The sequence below is a fragment of the Protopterus annectens genome, chromosome 11.part0, assembly GCF_019279795.1.
Source record: "Protopterus annectens isolate FY-2018-M chromosome 11.part0, PAN1.0, whole genome shotgun sequence".
Classification (NCBI taxonomy): domain Eukaryota; kingdom Metazoa; phylum Chordata; order Ceratodontiformes; family Protopteridae; genus Protopterus; species Protopterus annectens.
Window position 1 is genome coordinate 1,085,286,172 of NC_056745.1, and position 24,125 is coordinate 1,085,310,296.

The 24,125-nt window shown below is 36.0% G+C and overlaps 1 protein-coding gene across 1 annotated transcript in view; it reads right to left on the reverse strand.

Moving 5' to 3' along the window:
* SLC6A15 (solute carrier family 6 member 15) overlaps nt 1–24,125 on the reverse strand; it is a 587,241-nt gene that overhangs the window by 120,181 nt on the left and 442,935 nt on the right. Inside the window, exon 14 of the mRNA XM_044088435.1 lies at nt 23,658–23,850. Coding sequence (XP_043944370.1) covers nt 23,658–23,850 — 193 coding nt within the window. The remainder of the gene's footprint in view (nt 1–23,657; nt 23,851–24,125) is intronic.

A 24,125-nucleotide genomic window follows, 5' to 3' on the forward strand; every position in this document is an offset into this window, starting at 1 on the left:
TATCAGGGGGACATAGAAGGGGAAAATATAATAAAAAGAGTAGATTTCTGAAAAGGTTAATGAAAATATTTGGTATGGCAGATGGGAATTCAGTAGTGGGAACTCTTGAAGGAATTTACATATTATTCACCAAGGTACTATATAGAAACTATATTTCACAGGTGCATGTACATTTAGTTGTAAGTGTTGACACGCATCCAATAATTGTTTCAGATCATGCACCAATAACAACTAATCAAAAGTGCAGGGAAATGAAGTTAAAATAGACAGTGGTACTTTCCCACCTACCTGTTATTAAGAGAGGAATTTAAGGAATGCTTGGTGGAAATTATTCATGAATTATTAGGAAATTTCTTCAGAAGGGATACATATCGATCAAGATAAAATGTAAATAGAGTTTAAAAATAGGCTTGAAATAAAAGAGAAAGATATATGGTAGAAAAGGAATAGGAATTATTTAAAGGGGTCGACAAAGGTTAAAGAACTGTAGAATAATGGAAATCTCACTGAAGAAGACGAGCAACTGCAGAGTGCTAAAGAGAAAATAAGGGAGTATTTGGTTGGATAAATCACACGTTTAAAACGATTGTTGTTAAGCAACTATTTTGGATAACAAGTCCAGAGCACAAACACTTTTAGCACAATGACTTCAGCAATAGAACATAGAAAGAGTTTTTGCCAAACATAGTGTGCATATGTCAAGAATAATAACCAGAGATGCAGACATTTTGGAAATGTTATGCAAATTTGTATAAAGTAGAGGAATGTGGCAACCAAGCACAAATGGGAACGCTTATGGAAGAAGTAACTATACCAAGGTCGGAGGAAGATGAGGCTAAGCAACTAATAATTAAGATATGAGTAGATAAGATATAAGCAGTGATGCATAATCAGTCTGCAGGGAAGTCCCCAGGAACTGATGGCATTCTTGTGGATGGTTGGATGTTAGGAGGGAAGAAAGTGATAAAGATCTGGAAGATTGTGTTTAATAGTATTTTATAGGGAATAGAAACACCAGCATCTTGGAAGAAAGCTGTGGTGGTTGTATTAAAAAAGAGGGTAAAGACCAATCAAACACAGCTTCAATATACACCCCTTTCAATTTTAAACCATGATTATAAAGGTATACTAGCTACAAGAATGTCAAACGTGTTGCCAAAATTGATAGATATGGGCTAATGTGGTTTTATGTCAGGGAGGCAACCATTTGACAACATTAATATAAAAATGATGATCCCGAGGGAAGCAAAATGCAAGAAATTACTGTTGTTGGAGGGTCTTAATGCGCAGAAAGAATTTCACAGAGTAAGTTAGGATTTTATGAGTAGGGCAATGGAAGCATCTGCATTCTCTGATACTATAATAAGGTTAATTAGGGGAATCTATGAAGTCGTAGACAAGAATTAAAGTGGGAGGGTTCCTCTGCAATAAGATGTGTTTGAATACAGGAATCAGGCAGGGATGTCCTCTTTCCTCTTAGTTATTTGCTTTATATTTAGAATCACTAACAAAGAAAATAAGGGACTCAAATTCAGGGATATGATTGGTAAGGTAAGCAAGAAAAGTTGGATTTATTTGCAGATGATATTATTTTGTACTTGATAAATACGGAAATGTACATATCAGTGTTATGGAACATTTTGAGGCAGTTTTAAGTCTTTTCAGGATTTAAAATGAATAAAGATAAAACAAAGGCTATATCCATAAATTATGTATCCACACACAAATTGGTTCAGCAGTAGTCATACATATGGCACATAATAAGGTAAAGTATTTAGGAATATGGATTAAAAAGGCTTATGCTGTGGCATCTAAGGATATGGGCAAAGAGACTAAGCAAAAGATACTATAAACACAGAGAAATTAGAAGCTCTTGTTTATGAATATATATATAGTAATATACAAGATGTGAACGCAGTTTTAGTCCCCTTAGTTTTATAAACAGATCACGCATATTTTCATCAACCAGACGATAAGTTGTGGATAATAATTAATAAAAAGTTCCAGGAATTTATCTGGGAGAGGAAGATGGCAAGAGTTAATTGGGGACTTAATTGGGGTAAACTGATCCTTCCAACAGAATGAGGTGGTTTAGGATTGCCTGATTTGAAAGGCTATTTTAGAGCTGTGCATTTAAGGCTCACAGGCATAACACAAGCAGAAAGTTAAAATAGAAAATGGAAAGGGATGATGAAGTCTCTGGGGGATGAAATCAAGATATAAGGAGAGAGTGCGATTTTGGATGCAGATACTTAAGGCAAATAATAACAACCACACAGAATATTATATTCGTAGAGGTGCAGAAACTAATTTAAGAACTAAGACAACACATTGTTAGATAAGTGACTTCCATTTTAAGGTAGTTATTAGACATTAGGCCAGCTAAAGGGTAAAATAGGGCTAGAAATTGTGTTTCATTTATGCATACATTTTTAGAAAAGCATAACGAAAGAATAACCTTGCTGGCCAAGCATGAGAGATAATAGTTCCCAAGGGAAGGCTACAGACTGTTCTTTTTCTGTTCTCTTTCTCAAGGGAAGAATCAAGAAATGTTAGATAACGAAACAGCCAGGCACCTGCAAGGCTGCAAAATAAGACAATGCCTGAGAACCAAGGTTAGGGGGAGTGGATGTAGTCTACGGAGGAAAATCACTGAGCTGAAATTATATAATATGTGGTGTTTAGAATAGCAAGTCAGTCAAGTCTGATACAAGACTTGTTCAGATGAAGTTATTATAATCATGCTTTTAGCTATGCTGAACTGAATATATTCATGTTTCCAGTTATGCTGACGTAAATATGCTGCTATGACATTTATACTTGCTGCTATTACTATATGTTACTCACTACAATAAAATATTTTGAAGCAATCGAAAACTGATTTTTTACAATGGCACCTGAGCAGCTGAGGTTTTTTCAATGTAGGGATAGCTGGCAGACATATTATACACTCCTCCTGAATTTCATTACATAGTTTTTTCAGCTGAGGATTCCAAAACTTATACTTTATGATATGCCAGATTTTCTGAAAACCTACATGACTTAGCTGATGGTTGTACTTGATTAGCTGCTTACTCTTTTGGTATGTAGGGCAAAAGTGCCCCTTGTTCTGTTTTGTATACATACAACCTTACTCCAGGGACTGGACTGGCAACTTCACATTGTGCCCTTTTATCAGCATCCCCATGCATGTCTTGGATCTTTGCCAGATCTGCCTCACTTGTTGATCTCACTTGGCTAACCTCCATTATACCTTTCACCTTAATCTCCTCCCACTGTATTGGATATAGAGGAAACGTTTGCTTGGCAGCTTTTTTTGGTGCTGCATCAGTTGTGGAGCTGCCAATAATGTCATGATTATTGTCTTTCACTTGATGTGCCTTTACTTTGCAGATGCTCTATTTATTTCTGTTTTTTCACCCTAAGTCATTTAATTTCTTTAGAACTGCTGCATGCTGTAAAAGTTTACTTTTGCTGTTCACAAATCCCCTCCTAGCGCAAATGTTCAAATATATGGTAAGGACTGTTACCACATAGGAGCTGTCACTAATAATGTTCAACTGACTGTCTCCATACTGCTTTATAGCATATAACATAGACTCCAACTCTGTTCGGTGGGCTGACAGATATCCAGGAAGCTTAATCATATGAGTCTCTGGTTGCATAGTGTTAGTTTAAACTGCAAATCCTGTATGTGACAAAAAAGCTACACAAACTGTTAAAGAACGATAATAAAGATTCTTTCCTTTTAACACACTTTCTTTATTGGTGTTTTAAGCATCATGTGATGCTAAATGGAAGAACATTCCAATTCAATTATTACTTAATTACTTAAATTAAAAGTCCCAATGAATCAAAAATAAATGTAATAACTAAGCACAATGCTCACAACATTCCATATTAATGCATCACAGGAAAATCATCACTCAAAATATCCTCATAAAAAAACACTAATAATATTGACCTAACATATGACCACATAAAAAACATTAAAAATGAAACATAAGTAACACTATTTAATATATTAAAAATGAATGATATGCCCCTTTAAAATATATATAAGTGAGCAACCATTCTATTATTTTAAAATAGAGCCATTATAATAAACTAATATTCTTCATAATTACATGAATAAGTATATGGCCATTTAACCACATTAACCTTAAAAAATGCATTTAACCAAGTTATCAACAACTAGTCCTTTAATCAACTAGAAAAATATATATAGAGAAATATAATTAATCAATTAGAGCAAATTGATGAAACCAAACAAAAATAGCTGCATTCTAGGTAATCACCAATACTGTGCCACTAAATCATTGAACAGAGCAGTAAATATGAGTAACAATGTTAATTTCCTTTAACACAGGACATCGCCACTATATTATTTATACATGACAATATCAGTTTATCTATTAATAGCTAGCCTTTTCAAAACACATGTAATAGAGACGTGGTCATTGAGACCTGGGGAAAGTGTAGCCCCAGTTCTAATTTGCCAATATAACTCTTGTATTTCCAAAAAAATTTGCCAAGGTCCTACATAGGAAGTGTCTTCCACCTTCTTCAAGACCATAAAGACAAACTTATGATTTGGAAATTCCAAGATATTATTAGTATCTCCTTTTGCAACTGCATAATAGTGCTCATAAATGCGCTGTTTTAATTATCTCCGTTTCATATACTATAGCTCTGGTATTACAATTGAATTTACCTATGGTTTTGTACTTAATGTTGTTAATTACAGTACTAGTTCCTTCTTTAATAAATTTACATTGACCACAGCTACCATTTCTGAAACCCTTCAATTTATTTTCACCCTATAAGTAATTTTTGAACTTGTTTGTCATTTGCAAGTAACATCCAATTTTTATTTAAAATTTCCTTTATAAAATAATGATCTGTAAAATCCTGTATAATATATGCCTTTTACATAAAATCTTGAGCCATTTACATACACACACCCGGCCTCTGTATTAAATTGGTCTGAAAAAGGTGAATTAGGAACCTTGTCCATTTGTTTCTCACAAACCTGAGGAGTTCCTTCATAAAGCAACTGCTGAGACAGGTATATTTTTTCCCAACCTCTACTGAAATGTTCTTCTGTTCTAAAGCTATAATCCACTTAGATAATGTGGCTTGATTCACAACTCTGGGTCTGTCTAAATACAATAGGGTCTTGACTGTATGGTGTGGTGTTTGCACTATTATTGGAGAGAACTTTGTTATAAATTCTGACTGTTGAATTTTTCAGTATAAAGCTAACAAAGCCTTTACACAAGGGTGATGACCCTTTTTTACTGATGTCAACATTCAGCTGAAAAACGTAATAGCTCTTAGCCTGGCCTGAATTTTCTGCTGTAAGGTATGAGGGTATCTCTGTAACAGGACTGCAGAAATGCTGTCATTTTCTGCTGCTACTTGCAAATAAAAAAGGATATTCTGCTGCTGGTATGATTAATTCAGTAACTACTCCCAGCTTTTGCTTCAGTGTCTCCACTGCCTTCTTTCCCTCTTCTGACCATACCAAAATTGTAGTACTGAGCATCTTGATAGTAATCATTTTTTACGATGGGTCTACCAATACTGAATAATCTTCTATGAATTTTCTATTATAATTTATGATTTTTAAAAACTTTTGTAAATCCTGAATGGTGGTATGTAAGGGAATGCTCAGGATAGATTGCACACTTTCCCTACATGGGGACCAAACCTGTGAATGACAAGGTGGTTTATTAGTAATCTCACTCACTGCCCCAACCCCTCAGATCTTTTAACCTGCCTAGTTTTATTGGAAATGGCTGGAACTAGATCATCAATAACAGCTTTTACACTGTTTTTTATGTCCAGTATTTAGGACATTGTTTTTTTTACATGCCCAAGTTTTGTACAAAAAACATTTAACTGCTGTGACTGGTGAAGCCTATTTACAGAAAAAATCTTATTACTGCATCAGATGCTTGCAAAATCTGTTTCTGTCTAACAACCACTAAATTGACACCTTCTAAAGTTTTGGCTGTAGCAATTACATTTAACTTGATAGCTGTATCAAGTCCCTGAACTCTGCAAAAAAAAGCTTTAACCACGTGCTTCTGTACATTATCCTGTTTCATTTGTCTGTCAGAATAATTGTGCACTACAGCACACGCTACAGAAAGCAATGCTGCAGTTTTCATAAGGTTGTCTGTTATGGTTATTCTGAATTGCCTAGTAACCTAGGGTCAAAACATGTTTTCTATGTTAAAGCCTGTAAAGTTGCATTTAGCCAGGCATGAAGGTTGTCAAGAGGTAAGTCATGTACTTCAATGTAAGTCTTAAGAGTTTTAGGAAGAAAAGCTTTAAAACATTTTGACAATTCCCAACCCCAAGTAACCCCAGTATTACTGCACCAGTCTTCAAAAACCATAAGATTCTGAAGAGGAATCCCTTCCTGTCATCCCATTTAGAAAATAACTGTAACGGTTCTGATGTATGATGCAATGTTCGCCCTATGGTTACACTCATGACATCTGCAGGCAAAAAGTTAGACTAAAAGGAAGATTGTCCTTGATCTATCATGCCTTTTGCAGCAGGTTTTAAAAACTGCATATTAGTCTTAAGAAAGTCCTGTAGTCCATATGAATAATACTCCGGTAATAAGTCAGGGTGAACCTTTTAGTAGCTGCTGGGGTGCAAGAATTATATATCTCTCCTGAGACAGCAGGCCCCAGATCATTGAGTCTGACAACGGTACTCAGTTCACAAGTCAGGTTATGAAAGAAGTGTGTAACTTGTTAGGGATACAGCAGAGATTCTATGTTCCACATCACCTACAGTCTAACGAAATAGTCAAAAAAATGAATAAGGACAGACTTGCTAAAGCTTGTATGGAGAAGGGACCTAACTGCATCATGCATTTGCCACTTATTTTGCTGGGAATCAGAGCATCACCTAATGGTAAGTTGGGAATTTCACCTTTTGAGTTAATGACAGGAAGAAAAATGCCATTGAATTTTCCCTTTGACCCATCTTTGCCTTATTTTACTGTGACACGTCACCAGGTTTGGTTACAAAATTTGCAGAAATCCATCAACAACATGAGTCTATTTCATGCAGGATGGATGTACAAGATGTTAGGAGATCCAGCTGATATTGTACAGTTGAAACAGGGCCAGCAGGTCATGTTAAAGTAATTTGTGTATGGAGATTGTTTTCCTCAAATTGGGAAGGACCATATAGTATAGTCAGATAGGTAGGGCCGCTAGTGTATCAGATTAGGAGGCATGATAAGAATCACAGAGACAGGAAATATAAAATTGTACACATTTATCAATTAAAGCTTCTTAAGTGTGGATGCAAATCCAAGAAAATGATACTGCTTTTTGTGCTTTACAGGTTGTGATGCAGAATATATTGTGCTGGAGAGGGGTACAGGAAAGGGAGACTCTATGAGGAGCAAAATAAAATATACTCACTCATTGTGGGGGGATGAACCTTTCAGGCAGTGGGTCACATTAAGGTGAAAGTCCAATTCCTTCGAAGTCCATATATTTGTATATAGTTCTTTGGGGTAGGAGTATCATGGCAGATGTGTTAAAGCATTGCAGATTGTGTAATTACTGTTTTTATTTTTGTTTTAATCTATTGAAGTGCATCAGAGAAATACAGGAGAAGAGAGGGATGAAATGGGGAGAGGAATATCCACCACGAAAGAAAGGAAATGGGTTGGAGTCATGAAAAAACATGTAAAGAACACAGGGAAAGAGAACGGCAAAGAAACATGAACAGGGACCATAGGGTCAATGGGGAGGGGCATAAACTAGAAATAAATGGCTAGCATAAACATAACTACATGGAATGTGAAATGAATTACTAACCCAGTGAACAGAGAGAGGAGTTATAATATATTGAGAAAGGAGGAAGTCAAAATAGCAATGCTACAGGAAACATGTATAAACAGATGAACATAATAAACTGCAATGGAGAGGGTATAAGATATTAGCCTGGCCATCTTATCAAAGAGCAAGGAGAATAGGGGTAAAAAAATTAGCAGGAATAAACTTGTAGCTAAAAGATGATGCAATCACAGAAGATGAACAAGAGACTTGCAGCCTGGACAGGGGAATACATGGGGGAGACGTTACACTGGCAGCTAGCTATCTGTCACCAAATACTAAGTGGAAAAAGGTTGGATCCTGGTTATAAAAAAAGTAGCCTTTTAAGAAGGATTACTAATACTAGCAGGGAAATGGAATTTAATATTCCATGAAAGGTGATCATAAAGAAAATGGAAGGAATTAGGAAACTTACTATGAAAGAAAAGACAGTGGAAGTATTTGGGCTTAGTGGATATATGGGGAATAAATGGAGGGGGGTCTCAAGATCCTGGATTCACATACTACAGTGCTAAGTAGTATTCTTGGTCAAGAATAAAGAAAATGATGATATCAAGGTAAAAAAAAATCATAGAAGAAATAAAGGTGGGACCTATAATCTTTTCAGATAACATATATGTAACTTTAAAAGAATTGGGGGTTACAGAATCAGGAATGGGACTAGGGAAATTTCCAACTTACATATTAATTCTGGAAGAAAACAAGGTTTTGATAAAAGGACCTTGAATGAGCTCTTAGGAAATAGAGGATGAATTGTTGGAAGACAGAGATATACTAAAAGAGGATTTAATGAGAGATATACCAAGGAAAGAGTGGCTGAGAAAAAAAAGGGTTTAAGTTAAGACAAAGGCTGAGGGCTTTGCAAATGTTGGGAGCAAAACTGAGTGAATGTGAAAAGTTAGAAGTAAAAGAGGTATAGAGGGAACAACAACAAATGAAAGATGAAATGATCCTGGCAAGGAGTATGAGTATAATGGAGAGACATGATATCAACTCACCAGCAGCAATTAAAGCATTAGCGATGCAAACAAGAATGCAGACGGTAGAAGGAATAATTTTTGAGTTTAAAAAGGTAGGGACCATGGCAATAGTAGTGGCTAGACTTATTCTCTGTAGGTCAGGAAATGTTTGAAGAAGTGATTTCAGGAATATTTGAAGAATCTTTACAGAGGAGAGAATGAAACAGAACAGTGCAGGATTGAAACAGAAAAAAAAACATCTAGAGCAGTTAAACATTCAATAAATATTAGAAGAAATGGGGACCAGTCTCTTAGCAGAGATTGTAACAGCTGAGGTAGAAGTGCTATGCTCACAAGCAAATAATAAAACTCCAGGGTTGGATGGAATTCCAGCTGAGGTATGGAAGTCAGGGAATACTGCTCTGATAAAAATATGTGTCAAATCATTTAATAAAGTAAAACCAACAGGGAAGAGTCAACGATTGTGGAAAAAGAGTTATAGTGGTAATACCAAAGGAAGAAAGGGAGGGACTTAATGCTGGTCAGTTCATTTAGACTAATAATGATGTTAAACCATGAATATAAGATATTGATGAATATAGCAGTGAAAAGATTAACGACATTCCTCCCACAAGTGGTGAATAAGAATCAATGTTGGTTCATAAAGGAAAGAAAAACCTTAGATAATATGGTTAGTAACTTAATGATCATAAAAAATGCTGAAAATGAGAAAACAGAAGCAGCATTTCACCTAGACAAAGAAAAAGCATTTGAAATGGTAGACTGGGCTTTTCTGAATACAGCACTAAAATATATGGACTTTTCTGGAGAATTTTCTAAACAATGATCAGACAGATATATAATGGGACTGAAGCACAAGTGAAACTGATGAGAAATGTGTCTGAAATATTTAAACTCACTACAGGGACAAGACAGGATTGCCTGCTATCCCACTGCTATGTGCTGCATATCTGGAGCCACTGGCATAGAGGATATGTTTTTGGGAATAAAGGGCTATGAATGGGAAGGAGAAGAGATGAAAATAAGTCTTTAGACAGATGGACCGTTTAGGTGAGTCAGTGAAAGACAAAGACTCCCTTTTCTATATGATTAGAAAGTGTGGGAGATTATCAGGATATAAAACAAATGAAGAAGAAAGAAAAGTTGTAGTGTAGCCATAAATGTGAGAGGGAAGAGACAACTTGTACAGAAATATCCACATATGTGGAGAGACAAATAATTTATATATCAGGGCATTTCATTGACTGATACATATGAACAAGCATTACAGATGACTTTTTAACCATCTTTATTGAATTATCACTTATAACATAGGCTATCATACATTTGTATAAATGAAAGAATTAGCACTTATGACACAGGCAATTGTGTTTACATAAATGAAAACAAACCATATTGACATACATATTCAGTTACAAACATTATACACTACATATTCTGCACAGTCATTGTCAAACAAACATCACATAACTCACTCAATTTGCGCCTTCTCTTAAACCTTATTCCTCCTCTAAAACACTATTCTGCATGTATAGTGTCCACAATTCCCATTTTTATGTAATTTGCACCTACCCTTTTCTAAAGATCCCACTTTCAGTTTACTATACTCACTACTTCAAATACAGTTGGTTTAGAATTTGATCTCCTATTTCTAGTAATTGCTTTTTTTGGCTGTCACTATAATTAAACTTAGGAAGGCCTTACTATGTCTAGATAATTCAGATCCTGTATCTCAGCTCAAAAAATAATTTTCTTAGTTACACTAATCTGCTCACCCAGTATCTCTAACAGAATAGTCCGTAGGGAACTTTTAAAGCCTGCCAAATGTTTGCACTCCAAAAATATATTCCTGATTACTTCTTTCTTCCCCACCTCCAACATTTGCAATCTACCTGAAGAAAACATCTTTGGAGTTTGCTTGGGGTATAACAATACATATGAAAACACTTCCAAGTAAAAATTCTAAATCTTCTACACTTTGTTGCATATTTGGAATCCATACATTTATCCTCCCATTGTTTTTTGTGAATTGTTTGCTTATCTAACCTCTCTTCCCAAGCTATATATTTATCTTGCAATATTATATATGTCCTTCTAATTATTCCTTTTTTAATGTAACTTCTGCTCTAGATTCAACAAAAACTTCACTCAGTGCTGACCTATCACTTAGGATTCCCCCATCCCTTTTTTTACCTATACTCTGATATCAATCCTTGATAGGAAAGACAGTCTATAGCTTGCAGTCCAAATTGATTCTTCGTCTTTTCCCATTCTATTACATTTCCATCTCTAATTATTTACTCCCAATACCTTGGTTCCTATGCCAGTTTTCAGCAGTAAATTCCTGCTCCCTCTTGCTTATTCGCTGTACCCCAATTGCAATCATCACTATTGAGAGAATCTCCTTTCTCCATTCCCATGTCGGATTAGTTCTTAGAATACTTTCTGCTACTTTATGAATATAATATTCTACATAGCTATTGTTATTCTCCTTAAGAATCTGCATCCAAAAGTCCACTCTCTCCTTATTTCTTGAGCTTCTCCATTTCATCTTCATCCCTTTCCACTTTGAATTAAAGCCTTCTGCTTGTGCTATGTATAAGAGCCATAACAGGGTAGCTCAAAGATATCCCTTCAGATTAGGTAATCCCAAACCAGCTTGTTCTATTGGAAGAATTAACTTATCCCACTTGACTCTCCCCCCCCCCCCGATAAAATCTTTCAACCCTTTATGATTGCTATCCACAAGTTCTGTGGTTTATAAATATTTGTCTGGCCTGTGCATAAAACTAAAAGGACTAAAACATTTTTATTGCTTGTATTTTACTATCCATATCTATAAACAAGAGCTTCTAGTAAAAAATAAAGAAAAGACAGTTAATCCTTTTACTTCCTGTCTTCAGTTTTTTTGAAGAGCTTCTACTTCCTCAGTTTTTGTATTGCCTTTTGTTTAGTCTATTCTTACATATCCTTAACTGCCATAACAGAACCCCTTTTAACCCATACTTCTAATTGCTTCTTTTTATTGTGTCCCCATAAATATGGGTATTACTGAACCAGTTCATGCAGGGGTACATAGTTTACAGGTATAGCCTTTGTTTTATCTTTATCAAACCTAAATTCTCCAAAAAAAATGAAACACACTTTCAGAATGTTCCATGATACCGAGATGTCCTTTTTTGGTTTTATCAGGTGCAAAATAATATCATCTGCAAATAAACCTACCATTTTTTTGATTACCATCCCAATTAGATCCTTGAATTTTTGACTTCCTTGTTTTCTTTGCCAATAGTTCTAAATATTCTATTCTAAACAAATAACAAAGGGGAAGGAAGACACTCCTGCCTGGTTCCTCTGTTCAGACAGAACCTTTCAGACAGGAATGCCCCCACTATAAATTTCTCTTCAGATCTCTCATATATCTTCCTAATTAACCTTATTATTGTGTCTGGGAATGCAAATGCTTCCATTTCCCTAGAAATACAATCTCAGCTAACTCTATCAAATGCTTTCTCAGTATCAAGGCCCACCAACAATAGTGGTATTTTCTTACATTCTGCTTCCCTCTGGATAATCATTGTTTTGTTAATCTTATCAAATGTTTGCATCTCTTCCACAAAACCATATTGATCCATATCTATCAATTTTGGCAACACCTTTGCCATTATTTTACCAATATAGACCCAACACTTTATAATCAAAATGGGCCAATGTGAAGCTGGATTTGATGGGTCTTTACCATCCTTAGGTATTACAGCCACCACAGCTTTCTTCCAGGATGTTGGTGCTTCTCCTCCTTTTAAAATATTGTTAAACAAAACCTTCCAGATCTTTATGACTTTCTTCCCTCTTAGCTTCCAATTTTCCACAGGAATAACATCTATTCCTTGAGACTTTCCTGTAGATTGGTTATCCAACACCATTTTTACCTCATCTCCTCCTGTCCTAACTGTTAATAATTGAGCCTCATCTACCTATAACATTGGTATATTTAATTATTCTATAAAATTTCCATTTGTGCTTTTTCTTGATTTCCATATTTCCCTGCTTTATACAGATTTTCATAAAATTTCCAAAACATTTCAAATACCTCTACAGGATTGTTGGTTATTTTCCTCATGAGAGGCCCCCAGACTTGGCAACAACACTTTCTACTTTCTGTTGTCTGAATCATTGTGCTAAAAGTTTTTGTGCTCTGGAGTTAATATACAAAAACAGTTGCTTAATCGCAATCTTTCTAAATTCATGCATATTATCTGGGTAGTCCCTTATTTTCTCTTTAGCACTCTACAGTTGTGCTTCTTCTTGTTCTGTAAGATTCACCTTATTCTGCAAACCTTTAACTTTGTCAGTCCCTCTAAATAATTATTGCCATTCCTTAACCATATCGCTTTTTCTTTTAATTCCTCATTTTTAAAATTCACTTTCATTTTATCATACTCTCTCACTACATCTTCTGATCAAATTTCTATCTTCCCTAATAATTCATGAATAATTTCCATTATCCATTCCTTAAATGCCTCTCTTTTTAACAGATAGGTGGGAAAGAGCCAGTGTCTCATTTTTACTTCATTACTCTCCATTTTTATCTTAGTTATCATTGGCATGTGATCTGTAATAGTGATTGGATGTGTATCAAAACATTCAATTAAATGCACATTTTCCTATGAAATACAGTTTCTGTCCAGCCTAGAACAGCTTGTACCTTGGGCAATATGTAAATTCTCTCTGAATTCCATCTTCTGAATTCACATCTTCCATATCAAATATTTTCATGAATTTCTATAAAAATGTACTCTCTTTTATTATATTTCCCCTTCTAGTTCCACCAGACTCACCATTGCTGTTGCAAATCAAATTCCAGTCCCTCACCGATAAGTAATATTCCCTGCTGAAAGCTGATTATTTCTCCCAAAATTTTCTTAAGCTCCATTGTAGCAGTTTTAGTTGGAATATAAATACATGCATAATCCTCATCACTTGCCTGAAGCCCCATACTACCACAAATCTACCATCATTGTCTTTTTTCCTCTTCAAAATATAGTTGAACTCCTTTAGTGATTAATATAAGTACTCCTATTTTTCTTTGTCCCAGATATTTTGCTGAATAACCATCCTGAAATCCTTTCTTTATCAAATTCACCTACTCAGTTTTTCCCAAATGTGCCTCCTGTAGCATAGCTTTTTGCACTCTGCATTTTTAATGTAAGTAAACTACTCTTTTTTGTATATACCTGTGATACCATTCATGTTCCAATATAATATGGAAAATGTCAAGATATGAAGTTGTTGTTCTCACCTGTTATGTATAACAGCGTTTGAAAAATTTCTGTTTTTAGCTTTTTTGCTACATGCATGCAGTAATGTTTGGCAGGCTGATCTTATATACAGTGGTTTCCTGTCATGTCCATTTGAATCTATGTCACATCTTACAAGACATTCTGTTTTAATGAAAACTCTCATACATACAAAGACACACACAGAAATAACATGGAATACCCCATAACCTAATAACTTAACAGAAACACACAAACCCATGTACACCTGTAAATAATGTAGTTTAACACTCCTAATAGGAACAATTGTCCCAGATTGACAGTTACACTCATAGGTTTTAATTGACCAATAATTAAGGTTATCCATGTTAAGACGAATGGTACCGTATGTGCTTCTACTTATACTAAGTGCTGTCTGTTTTTGTCTTATCTTTCTCTTGCAGATGTAGAAGACAACGTGAATGCTTTTAGAAAACATTAACTTTTAGTCTTAAAAAGTATTGCTCTCTTATCAGTTTGTCTACATAGAAACATAAGAAACAGATACATAGTTGCCTTCAGCTACAAGTTTCTCATATTTATTTGTTAAAGGAAAACGTTTCATTATATTCAGTGTTCTCTTATTTACTTACTTCCACTTAAAATTTTGTTGTTTAATCAAGCCAATAGCCTAAACCCAGTTATTCCCCTATGCTAAATTAAGAATAAGCATATCAACTCTAATTATATCATGATCTGTATACTTTTACACCCCACCTCCCACCTCAACAACCCAAGATTATAGCCTACTGTCTTAAACATGCTTTTGTCCAGGCTTTATTCTCATTTTACATTGCAATGCCTACATTTCTTAAATCTAAAAAAGAAGAAAGAAAGAAAGAAAGAAAGAAAGAAAGAAAGAAAGAAAGAAAGAAAGAAAAAAGAGGGACCCATTTACTTTAGTATCCTTATATAATACACAAAAAATATCTGAACATGCTTTACTATATAACATGCAGTTTATGCAATGAAATGTTTCATAAAAATCCTGCTAAAACAAAAAATTGTTTTATTTACAGTTACCTCTTTCCCTCCCCTTCTCTTTAAAGTTTTACAAACATTAATGACATGAAGTAGGGCAAAGGCTTTTGGGACCCTACAAGTTTAACAATGTCAAAAAAGTCCAATATTTCCAGTTTTTATTGCTCAGACATATTTCACAAATGTGATCAATGCTTTGTAATTGCACATTTATTCATTATTTTCTGAGTTGCTTGTTTTCTTCCTGTTGATCTCTATTGTTTTCTTCCTGTTGATCTCTATCTCCCAACTGCAGTCTCTGATTCATTTCCAATATTCTACCAGTTCTTCTAGTCAATTCCTGTGATTTTCTCTGTTTCTCAAGCATTTCCTTTGGAACACTGGAAAAAGGTTTCAATGGCAAAGTCTCTCTATGAGCTTTATTACTGGCAGAGTAACGAGCAAAGTCCTCTTCTATTTGGTTGCTCACTTTTTGTGGGCAAATGTTTGTGTTTCCTCCTTAGCCTGTTCTGCATCAAAAATGACTGATCCTCCAGGAAAAAGTATTCTGAAGATAGTTGAATACAGCATCTTGAATATCACACCTGCTTCTTGAAGTTTCTTGATGGAATAAATTTGCTGCTCTTTTGCCTGGTCTACACTGTGCAGTCATTTTCCATAAATACTCTACTGTTCCTGCCTCTTAGTACTTTTCCCATCTGCCACAGTTTTGTCAGAATCAACTTTTTCTGCTGGTATGATTGTATTTTTAATAATAATACAAGTCCTGGCTGCTTTCTCGTGGTCAGGGTTTTTAGCATACACACAATGTGCCCTTTCAATGAACAACTCCTGCTATGGAATACCAGTCCAGGTGCTTATTTGTGCTTTCATAAAATTAATTTAATACAGTCTGCTCCTTCCAATTTCTCTGGAACAGCAGAAAATCTCAGGTTTTCCCTAAGTGCTCTGTCCTCTAATTCTACCGTTTTTGAAACATCTCTTCTTGTGTAGCCTCATACCCATCCCTTTCTTCACTTCCTCCTCTGCTGCAGTTTTATCAGTGCATCTGATTATTTGTTTAAAGCTTCTTACATTTTTTCAGCCTTTTGTTATTTGAGTTGATACACAGCTTCAGTGTTTCATTTATTTTTAATCATCTCTGAGCTTATTTGACTCCCTCCCCCCTCTAGATTACTGGAAGGCATGCCTTACACCAAAGCAAAAGCTTGAACTTTTTTTTGTTGAGCAGCTGCAGGATTCTTCACAGCCAGTGTTTTCTCCTTGCCTTTTGTGATTTATTTTCTCTCAGGTTCTCTATGTTCCTTCTTTCATGGCATTGAGGCAATGAACTTACTAGCCAGTAACTGAAATTTAAAAAAGACAAATTCACTGGCTTTATTTTTGGACTTTCTTTTTTCTCATTGGGAGAGCTGAAATTAAGCTGTTACTCAGTGTGCAGTCATTAGAGAGGTCTTATGCCAAAACTCTGGTGGTTATTCAGGCAAAATTACAAAGATGGAGAAATCTCAAATTGGAATTAGATCATAAGATCATAATCCTTAAATGTCATGTGCTTTCTAGTAGACTATATTTACCACAACCTTTCTCTTCTTTTCCAAATGGAAGTATACTAAATAATGTTTGAGGCAGTGACCCTAGGTGAAATGGACAAGACTGGTCCTTCCAGTATACAAAGCTAGAGTGGAAGCACCCTCTGTAGCAAACTACACGTATGCAACATTCTTGCAAGATTGAGATAATTGGGAGGTGAGTTTAAATAATGATGGTAAATGGAAACAGATGTTGGTGCAAAAATACCCCAAACTAGAGACATATGAATGGTTAGAGATAATATGGAGACAAACTAGGAAATCTGGGAAATTCCCAAATAGAAGAGGTGGTACAGAAGACAAGTAAAATATTCCAAAGGAAAGGGATATAAGGATGGGGATAAGCTATTCTCCCTAAACGAGGCCAGATAAATTATAAGAGAAAAGACACACTAGCTTGGAGGTGGCAACATCAAAAAACAAAAGTCAAATTTGGGACCATTTATGGGAGGGTGAGAAACAATTGGAATGGGAAGAACTTAAAGGGAAATATAAAAGAAGAAAGATGTTATATTTACAGTTCTGTGCCCTCAAACAGGAAGTGAGCAACTTAAATTGTGGGAAAATAAAAAGGAAAGCATGGTCAATTTTAATAAATTGGTTATATGAGATAAGATCTGAACAAAAGTTAATTGAGTTATAGCATCACAAGCTATAGAGCATTACACCTTCCTAGCTAGTTTGACAAAATACACTACTCTTTCCAACAGTTGCCAGATGAAATTGTAAAATAAAAGCTGCAGTCCCAATCAGCATCTGTCTCATTAGATTCAGATGTTAATTTGAGATTAGCATATAGCCCTGCTCGGGGTTCAGCCTCAACTGCAAGCACCAGTATTGCCCTACACTAGCACACCTGTTTCCATCTTACTGATTTGACGAAGATGTCAAGATTACTTTTTTAAATTCATTTTTTTCAGATCATCAGTCTTTTTTTGGTACTGGAGTAAAATCCTACCTAAGGAAGATGAACAAAGTATGACAGCTATTTGTGTAAAATTGCAGCCCCTCTATTGCTCCTTTTCCAAAATCTAGTTAAGGCCACAGAGCTATCGTTCAGATATGGCTAACAACCACAAAATGAAAGATCTAGAAGAATCTAAAATTACTGTGGCATATTCATGCACAGCCACTCTCTCAGAAGGGAAGGTGAAGTATGGTCTACTCACTAGTGCAGCAATAGAATCCTTGAAGTCTTGTCTGACTGTCCCAGTCTGGTGGAAGTCAGAGGCCATCTGTCTAAAACATCCCTGGATGACTAGCCATCATATATGACAAGTGAATAAGGACATTTAGATCAGGAAGGTATACAGTCTAATTCCACACCTCTAAGGCTTAAGGCACAGGCATATACCAAAGTCACTCTATCCCATGGGATTTGATAATTGGGGCAATAAGGGCATGAATGGCTAGGCTTAAAAAGGCTCTAGGGTTGTTAGCCTAGTAAGTTCCTATGATCCTATAATCCTATGATATCTGTACTCCTTACCCTTGCCTGATATCTTGCTCCCATCAAAAAAGTGCAGCATGGAAAGGGGTCTTAAACTTTCTAGTAAAAAAGCCTAGCCAAGAGTTCCTATCATACCAAAAAGGGTTAGGTTACTACTCCTGCTTATTTTAGTACCACATAAAACAAAGAACTTTCGTCCCATCTCAGATATAAGTTACCTAAACAAGTTCATCCCCCAAAGAAACTGCTCATATCCTATTCTAAAAAAAAATTTGGTTATAAAGTTTTCAATAACTGGTTAATTGTCTGTATTAAAGCTTGCTGTGAAAAACATAATAACCTATGGCTGTTGTGTTCTTAAAGTTGGTAAAACTGGTGTAACAGCTTTTGTGTTATCTGATTGTCACAAGGCTTGGCTTTTGTCTTGCTGGTATAAAAATATTACCTTTTTGTAAATTCCTGCATATCATTGTTAGAATTTCCTTGTGTTCTGATTAAGAGTGCTTCTCAAACAATCTGGAAATATATAGCTGATAAGTATATATTTTTGGCACTTTAACTGTTCAGTGTTCTGCACTGTCTTTATTTTTGGTTGATTGAATTATTTATATATTTTATATATTTTCTGGCCAAATTTTGTTTTCTGATCTGTGTTGAAACTTTTTCTCCCACTCTCCCACCCCATTGATGTTGTAGCCTATTGCTGTTGTGTTCTTAAAGTTGGTGGCTTTTCCAGTTGCCTGCCCCTACTGTAAATTTGATCTGAAATGAGAAGAGAATTTATGCACCAACAAGCTGAAACGCTGTATTGTAATAATTTCCACAAATAACAGCGTGTTAGGCATATGTATGTATTTCTTGAAACAAATTATAAATTCCAAGATCTTTCAGAAATATAGCGAAACAGCAAGTCTGTTTAGCAATTAAGTCAGCACTTACTTCATAGAGTTCTCATCAGCTGTGCTAACTTACTTTCACTCTTAAGTTGTAGTCTTGGTTAGTAGTTCCCTTAAAAACTTCAGGATTGATGCCAAGTTAGCAAATGCTTTCAAACTGAAAACTGAAGCCCTTTTTCATTAGTCCAAGTCTCATTAAAACCACAAAAAATATTTATTTCACAGTTTAAAACAACGCTTACTTCCACAGGGCTCTCATCAGCTATGCTGACGTGCTCTCAGTTCACAATAATAAGTTCTGAATAATAGTTTTCTTTAAAAGCTTTAAAATGAATCCCAAACTAAAAAGCTCGCTCTGGTGAGCTTATTTAGTAAAACGCACACAAAAAGCGCTTTTGGCTGTTAGCCTTTTTCATTTCGATGAAATTTCAGTTTCAAAATATAAAATAACTACTAGCCATTCAGATACTTTCATCTACACACACCTTTTTGTGAACTAATCATGTTCCTTGTATTGAGTACTTTACTTTGGTTTAGCTGAGACACGCCTGTTTCTTAGGATTGGTTTTAAAGGGACTACAGCATTTATCCCAGGTGACTTGTGTGCCTTTAAGTTCTATATCCATTTAATTTCTTTATTTTCTGTCAAATTTTTAATATCACCTCCCCTGTTAGTTACTGATATTAATTCAATAACCTGAAAAACAAAATTATGTGTGGGATGGGCTATGACATGATTTGCTAAACTATTTTGCTGATCCCAATGAATAATATCCCTTTGGTGCCTTAGAATACGTTCTTTAAATCGCTGGTTCGTTTTTCCAATATAAAACGCTGTACAGTCCTTACAGGTTGCAATGTAGACCAGATGTTGTGAGGTGCATGTGGCTGAGACTTTAAAATTAAAATGTTGGCCTGATACAGGATGGATGAAATTAGGTTCAGTGTTAATATATTTACAAGCCTTGCATCGTCCACATTTCTTAGTGCCCATGGCATGGGGAGGTATAGTACTAGTCGGTCCTCCTTTATTACATAATAAACGTTTTAAATTCTTCCTATTTTTGAAAGTAAATTTTGGCTGATCTCCCACTATGTTCTGAATTTTAGTGTCTTCCATAAGGACCGGCCAATATTTCTTCACCACTTCACATATCTGGGCATTATCTGTGCTATATGTCAGAGTACACCTAAGCTCATTTGTCATAATTCCTTTCCTGTTGTATGGTAAAGTAGTTCCAGTTGTAGTATTCCAATAATAGGGACATCCCTTATTATCTCTTATGCTAGCAATATTTTCATTATTCAACCACTGTCATCCCTTTACACAAAGGTGGAGTGTCCACCCATCCGGGAAATTACAGACCCATAAGCCTAACTAGCCTGATCTGCAAGGCCATGGAACAGATTATCATGGACCTCATTAAAAAGGACATTGGCAACCTCCAAACACTTGATCCCATACAGTCTGGCTTCATCAAGGGGAGGTCATGTCTGCTAAATTTGGTTGACTTCTTTGAGACAGTCACCAAAGCCATGGATGAGGGAAAGATTGTGCCTACCTTGACCTGGCCAAAGCCTTTGACACTATTCTTCATCAGGCATAATAGATAAACTCTCTCAACTAGGCATCAATCCATATGTTACCAGATGGGTAGCAAAGTGGCTCACTGATCGAAACTTCCTAGTCAAACTAGGGGAAGCCACCTCAAGCAGTAGACCCATAACAAGTGACGTAGCCCAGGGTTTGGTCTTAGGGCCTCTGTTATTTGGAATATACTTTTCTGAGGTGCAGGCCAAAACCAGTGGGCTATGGCTGACCAAGTTTGCAGATGACTGCAAGTTGGGTGCTGTTCAATTCCCTTAGTGATGTGGACATCCTCCAAGAGGATCTCACTCAGAAAAATGACTGGTGCCAGAAACATGGCCTCAAGCTGAATACCAAAAAATGCATCATCATCCACTTTGGGGAGAGTGACGTCCTCACAAATTATCACATTAATAGCAACGTCGTAAGCATGCAATCAGTCATGAGGGATTTGGGCACCCATGTTGATAGCAACCTGACTTTTGACCACCATGTTGCTTCTGTTTTATGGAAAGCCTTCTACATGGCCGACCTCATAAGTAAGGGTATCTGATCTAGGGACAAGGAGGTAATATCATACTTGTATTCTTCCCTTATAAGGCCCATTATTGAGTACAGCGCCCCTTTCAGCATGTACCTCTTAAAGCACATGCAGCAGCTGGAGAGACCACAGAGGTTCCTCACCAGGAGAATCCAGGGCCTCAAACATCCACCATGCACAGATATACTAAAAGCCCTATCCCTCTACTCAGTTTTATACAGACTCCTCACAGGTGACCTCTGTCTGGCATACAAGGTGATCACAGACACCCACCTTGATGAGACTGCTACATATTTACAAGTCAAGCTCCATTTGAGTAACCCACATGCGCAACCTCAACATGGACTGTGACATCAACAAGACTTGTTGACTGGACAGATTTGTGCCCTAGAGACTCCCCCATCTATGGAACAGACTCCCTCTCCACATCAAGCAGAGTACCTCTTTACCCCTTTTTAAGAGCAACCTGGATAACTGGATGGGAAACAGAAAATATACCCTTGGGATTCCACCTGTTTCCCTGCTGGACAGGGGCATCGGGTGATAATTTATCTAAACATGGACTAAACTCTTGGCTAGGCTTATAAGGATCTCAGGACCAATAGCCTAGCAACCTCCTATGATCCTATGAACCTTTTGCTTTCAGAGCCTAAAGCCCATTCCACTATAGCAATATCAACCTCTCAAGCCTTTTTTTTTTTTTTTTTTTTGGAATGCAGATATGTACAGCAGCCATGTGGACTTAACTGAACACTTTTGCAAGACGCTATAAATTGAGCATGATATCCAGGTGTAGGTCTTTCTTTCAGGCCATAGGAAACAAAGGTATATTCCCACGAGGAAGACCACCCAGAAAGGTTAGCTTGGGACTTTATCATGTTGTTAATAAGGAAGGGCCTATTCGTACAGATATAAAAGTTATTTTCTTACCTTTATAATAGATTGGTGTGATCAGATCAGTCCTCATTTGTATACATATCCACATTCCCGTCCACTTGCTTACGAAGTTTATAAGTTTGTCATTATTTTTTGCTTGACGTTTTGTAGGACACCACAGATCTGAAGAGAAAGGTTACTTTTAGTGAATTATGGGTAAAGAAGAGAGACGTAGTAGTTTGGGAAAGTTTCTGATGCTGAGCTGCCTAATGACTGACAGCATTAGACCTGCTGTTAATGAAGACAGACATACTCACTGGGATATATTGTTATGGTAAGTATCTAACTTTCATTTTTCTTATATAACCCAAAGCTTCTAAATTTTAATGGCAAATAACGTTAAATGAAACAATACACTGTAACCATACAAGAGAATTATATGAGGCATACACCAAAAGAAATCTGAATTTCTGCCAATGCAGTCTGTTTTACATCAGAGGCTGTTCAAATCAGTTTTCTCAGGAAAACCAGATGAAGAAACAGATGGGTACAGAATGATATGGACAAAATGTCAGGTATATTTTACTGATTTTTATATTTGAACAAAGTTGTGTTGCTGGGTTAGGTCTTATTTTCAGTGGAGGCCTGGTAGCACTGTCTGATTATATGATTTGCTGAAATTCACAAAGTAGGCAAATGGAAATTGCTGGAGTCAAATCTACAAGATGAAACTTATTAGAAATTGAAAAAAGGAAGAAAAAATTTTCCAACCGGATAGCATAAAAAAATATCATCACAGACAGATTGTTTACCTTACTAAAACCCCCTTCCCTGAGAGTATTACAATTTAGATAATGTATGGGGCTGGGGTTAGAGGCAGGGTTAGTGCCAGCACACATAAGAGCCCAACCCTCCATCCCTTCTTTCAACTTATCTTTACTACCCCAAGCCCTCCCTCTCTCTCTCTCTCTCTCTCTCTCTCTCTCTCTTCCAAAGCAGCTTAACTAACCTAGCATTACTCATGATCAAGAAAGGATATCTCATGAAGTGATGTAAATAATGTACCTATTGTATATACTATAGTAACCTATTTTATAATTCTGTGCAAACATTGCACTGCTGCTTTCCTCCTTAGTCATGCATCTTATAATTATGTTTGCTTCTTTATTTCTATTACACTAATAGAGCGTTAATATTGCATTCATACTATTTGGGTACTCTCACAGGCTGAGCCTGAAAATGTCTATTCGGATCACCACTCTACCACATTAATGAAGATTAACTAAACATATCTAATGGAAATTTTCATTTATAACAAAATAAAAAGAGTCATTGAATATGCATCAGTACCAAAAGTGCTACTTCTAACTTTGATTAAAAGTAAATAGAAGCTTGTAATAAAAATTATAGCCATGTCATCACGTGCTCATCTTGTGTAAAAGCCAGGGCCTTGCACTTATCTGATACTAATCTAAACATTTACAATGTGAAAATCAGGACAACATGTATTGTTTAATTGTCTGAAACCTAACCTCTTCCATTCCATAACTCTGCCATTACTCACCAGTCAGGAGCTCTTTGCGTATTTTGAATGTATCGACAAGAGGTGTGATGATTCCTTCTATAGTTCCAAACATGCTGCCCAATCCAAGGTTCACCAGCATTAGAAAAAACATGACAGACCAGAAAGGAGATGCTGGAAAGTGAGTCATTGCCTCAGTAAATGCAATAAAAGCCAACCCAGTTCCTTGTTCTGCCTATTTAAAAAAAAAATAGAATTAGATCTAATCAACAATGGCATTATGCCATCACCCATACAAGCATCAGATAATACATTGCAGATACATTCTTATCATATCAACTGCTCTATAAGAGAACCATCCTTGATGAATTATATGGCTAGATTAATCATTTCCCCTAATCAAAATTTGGAATGATTTTTAGAAGTTCCTGTACTTGGAGATGGATGTGCAGCTATGATATCATACACTATGATGTAATACTTCTGCTCTGTATGTACCCGTGTGACTTA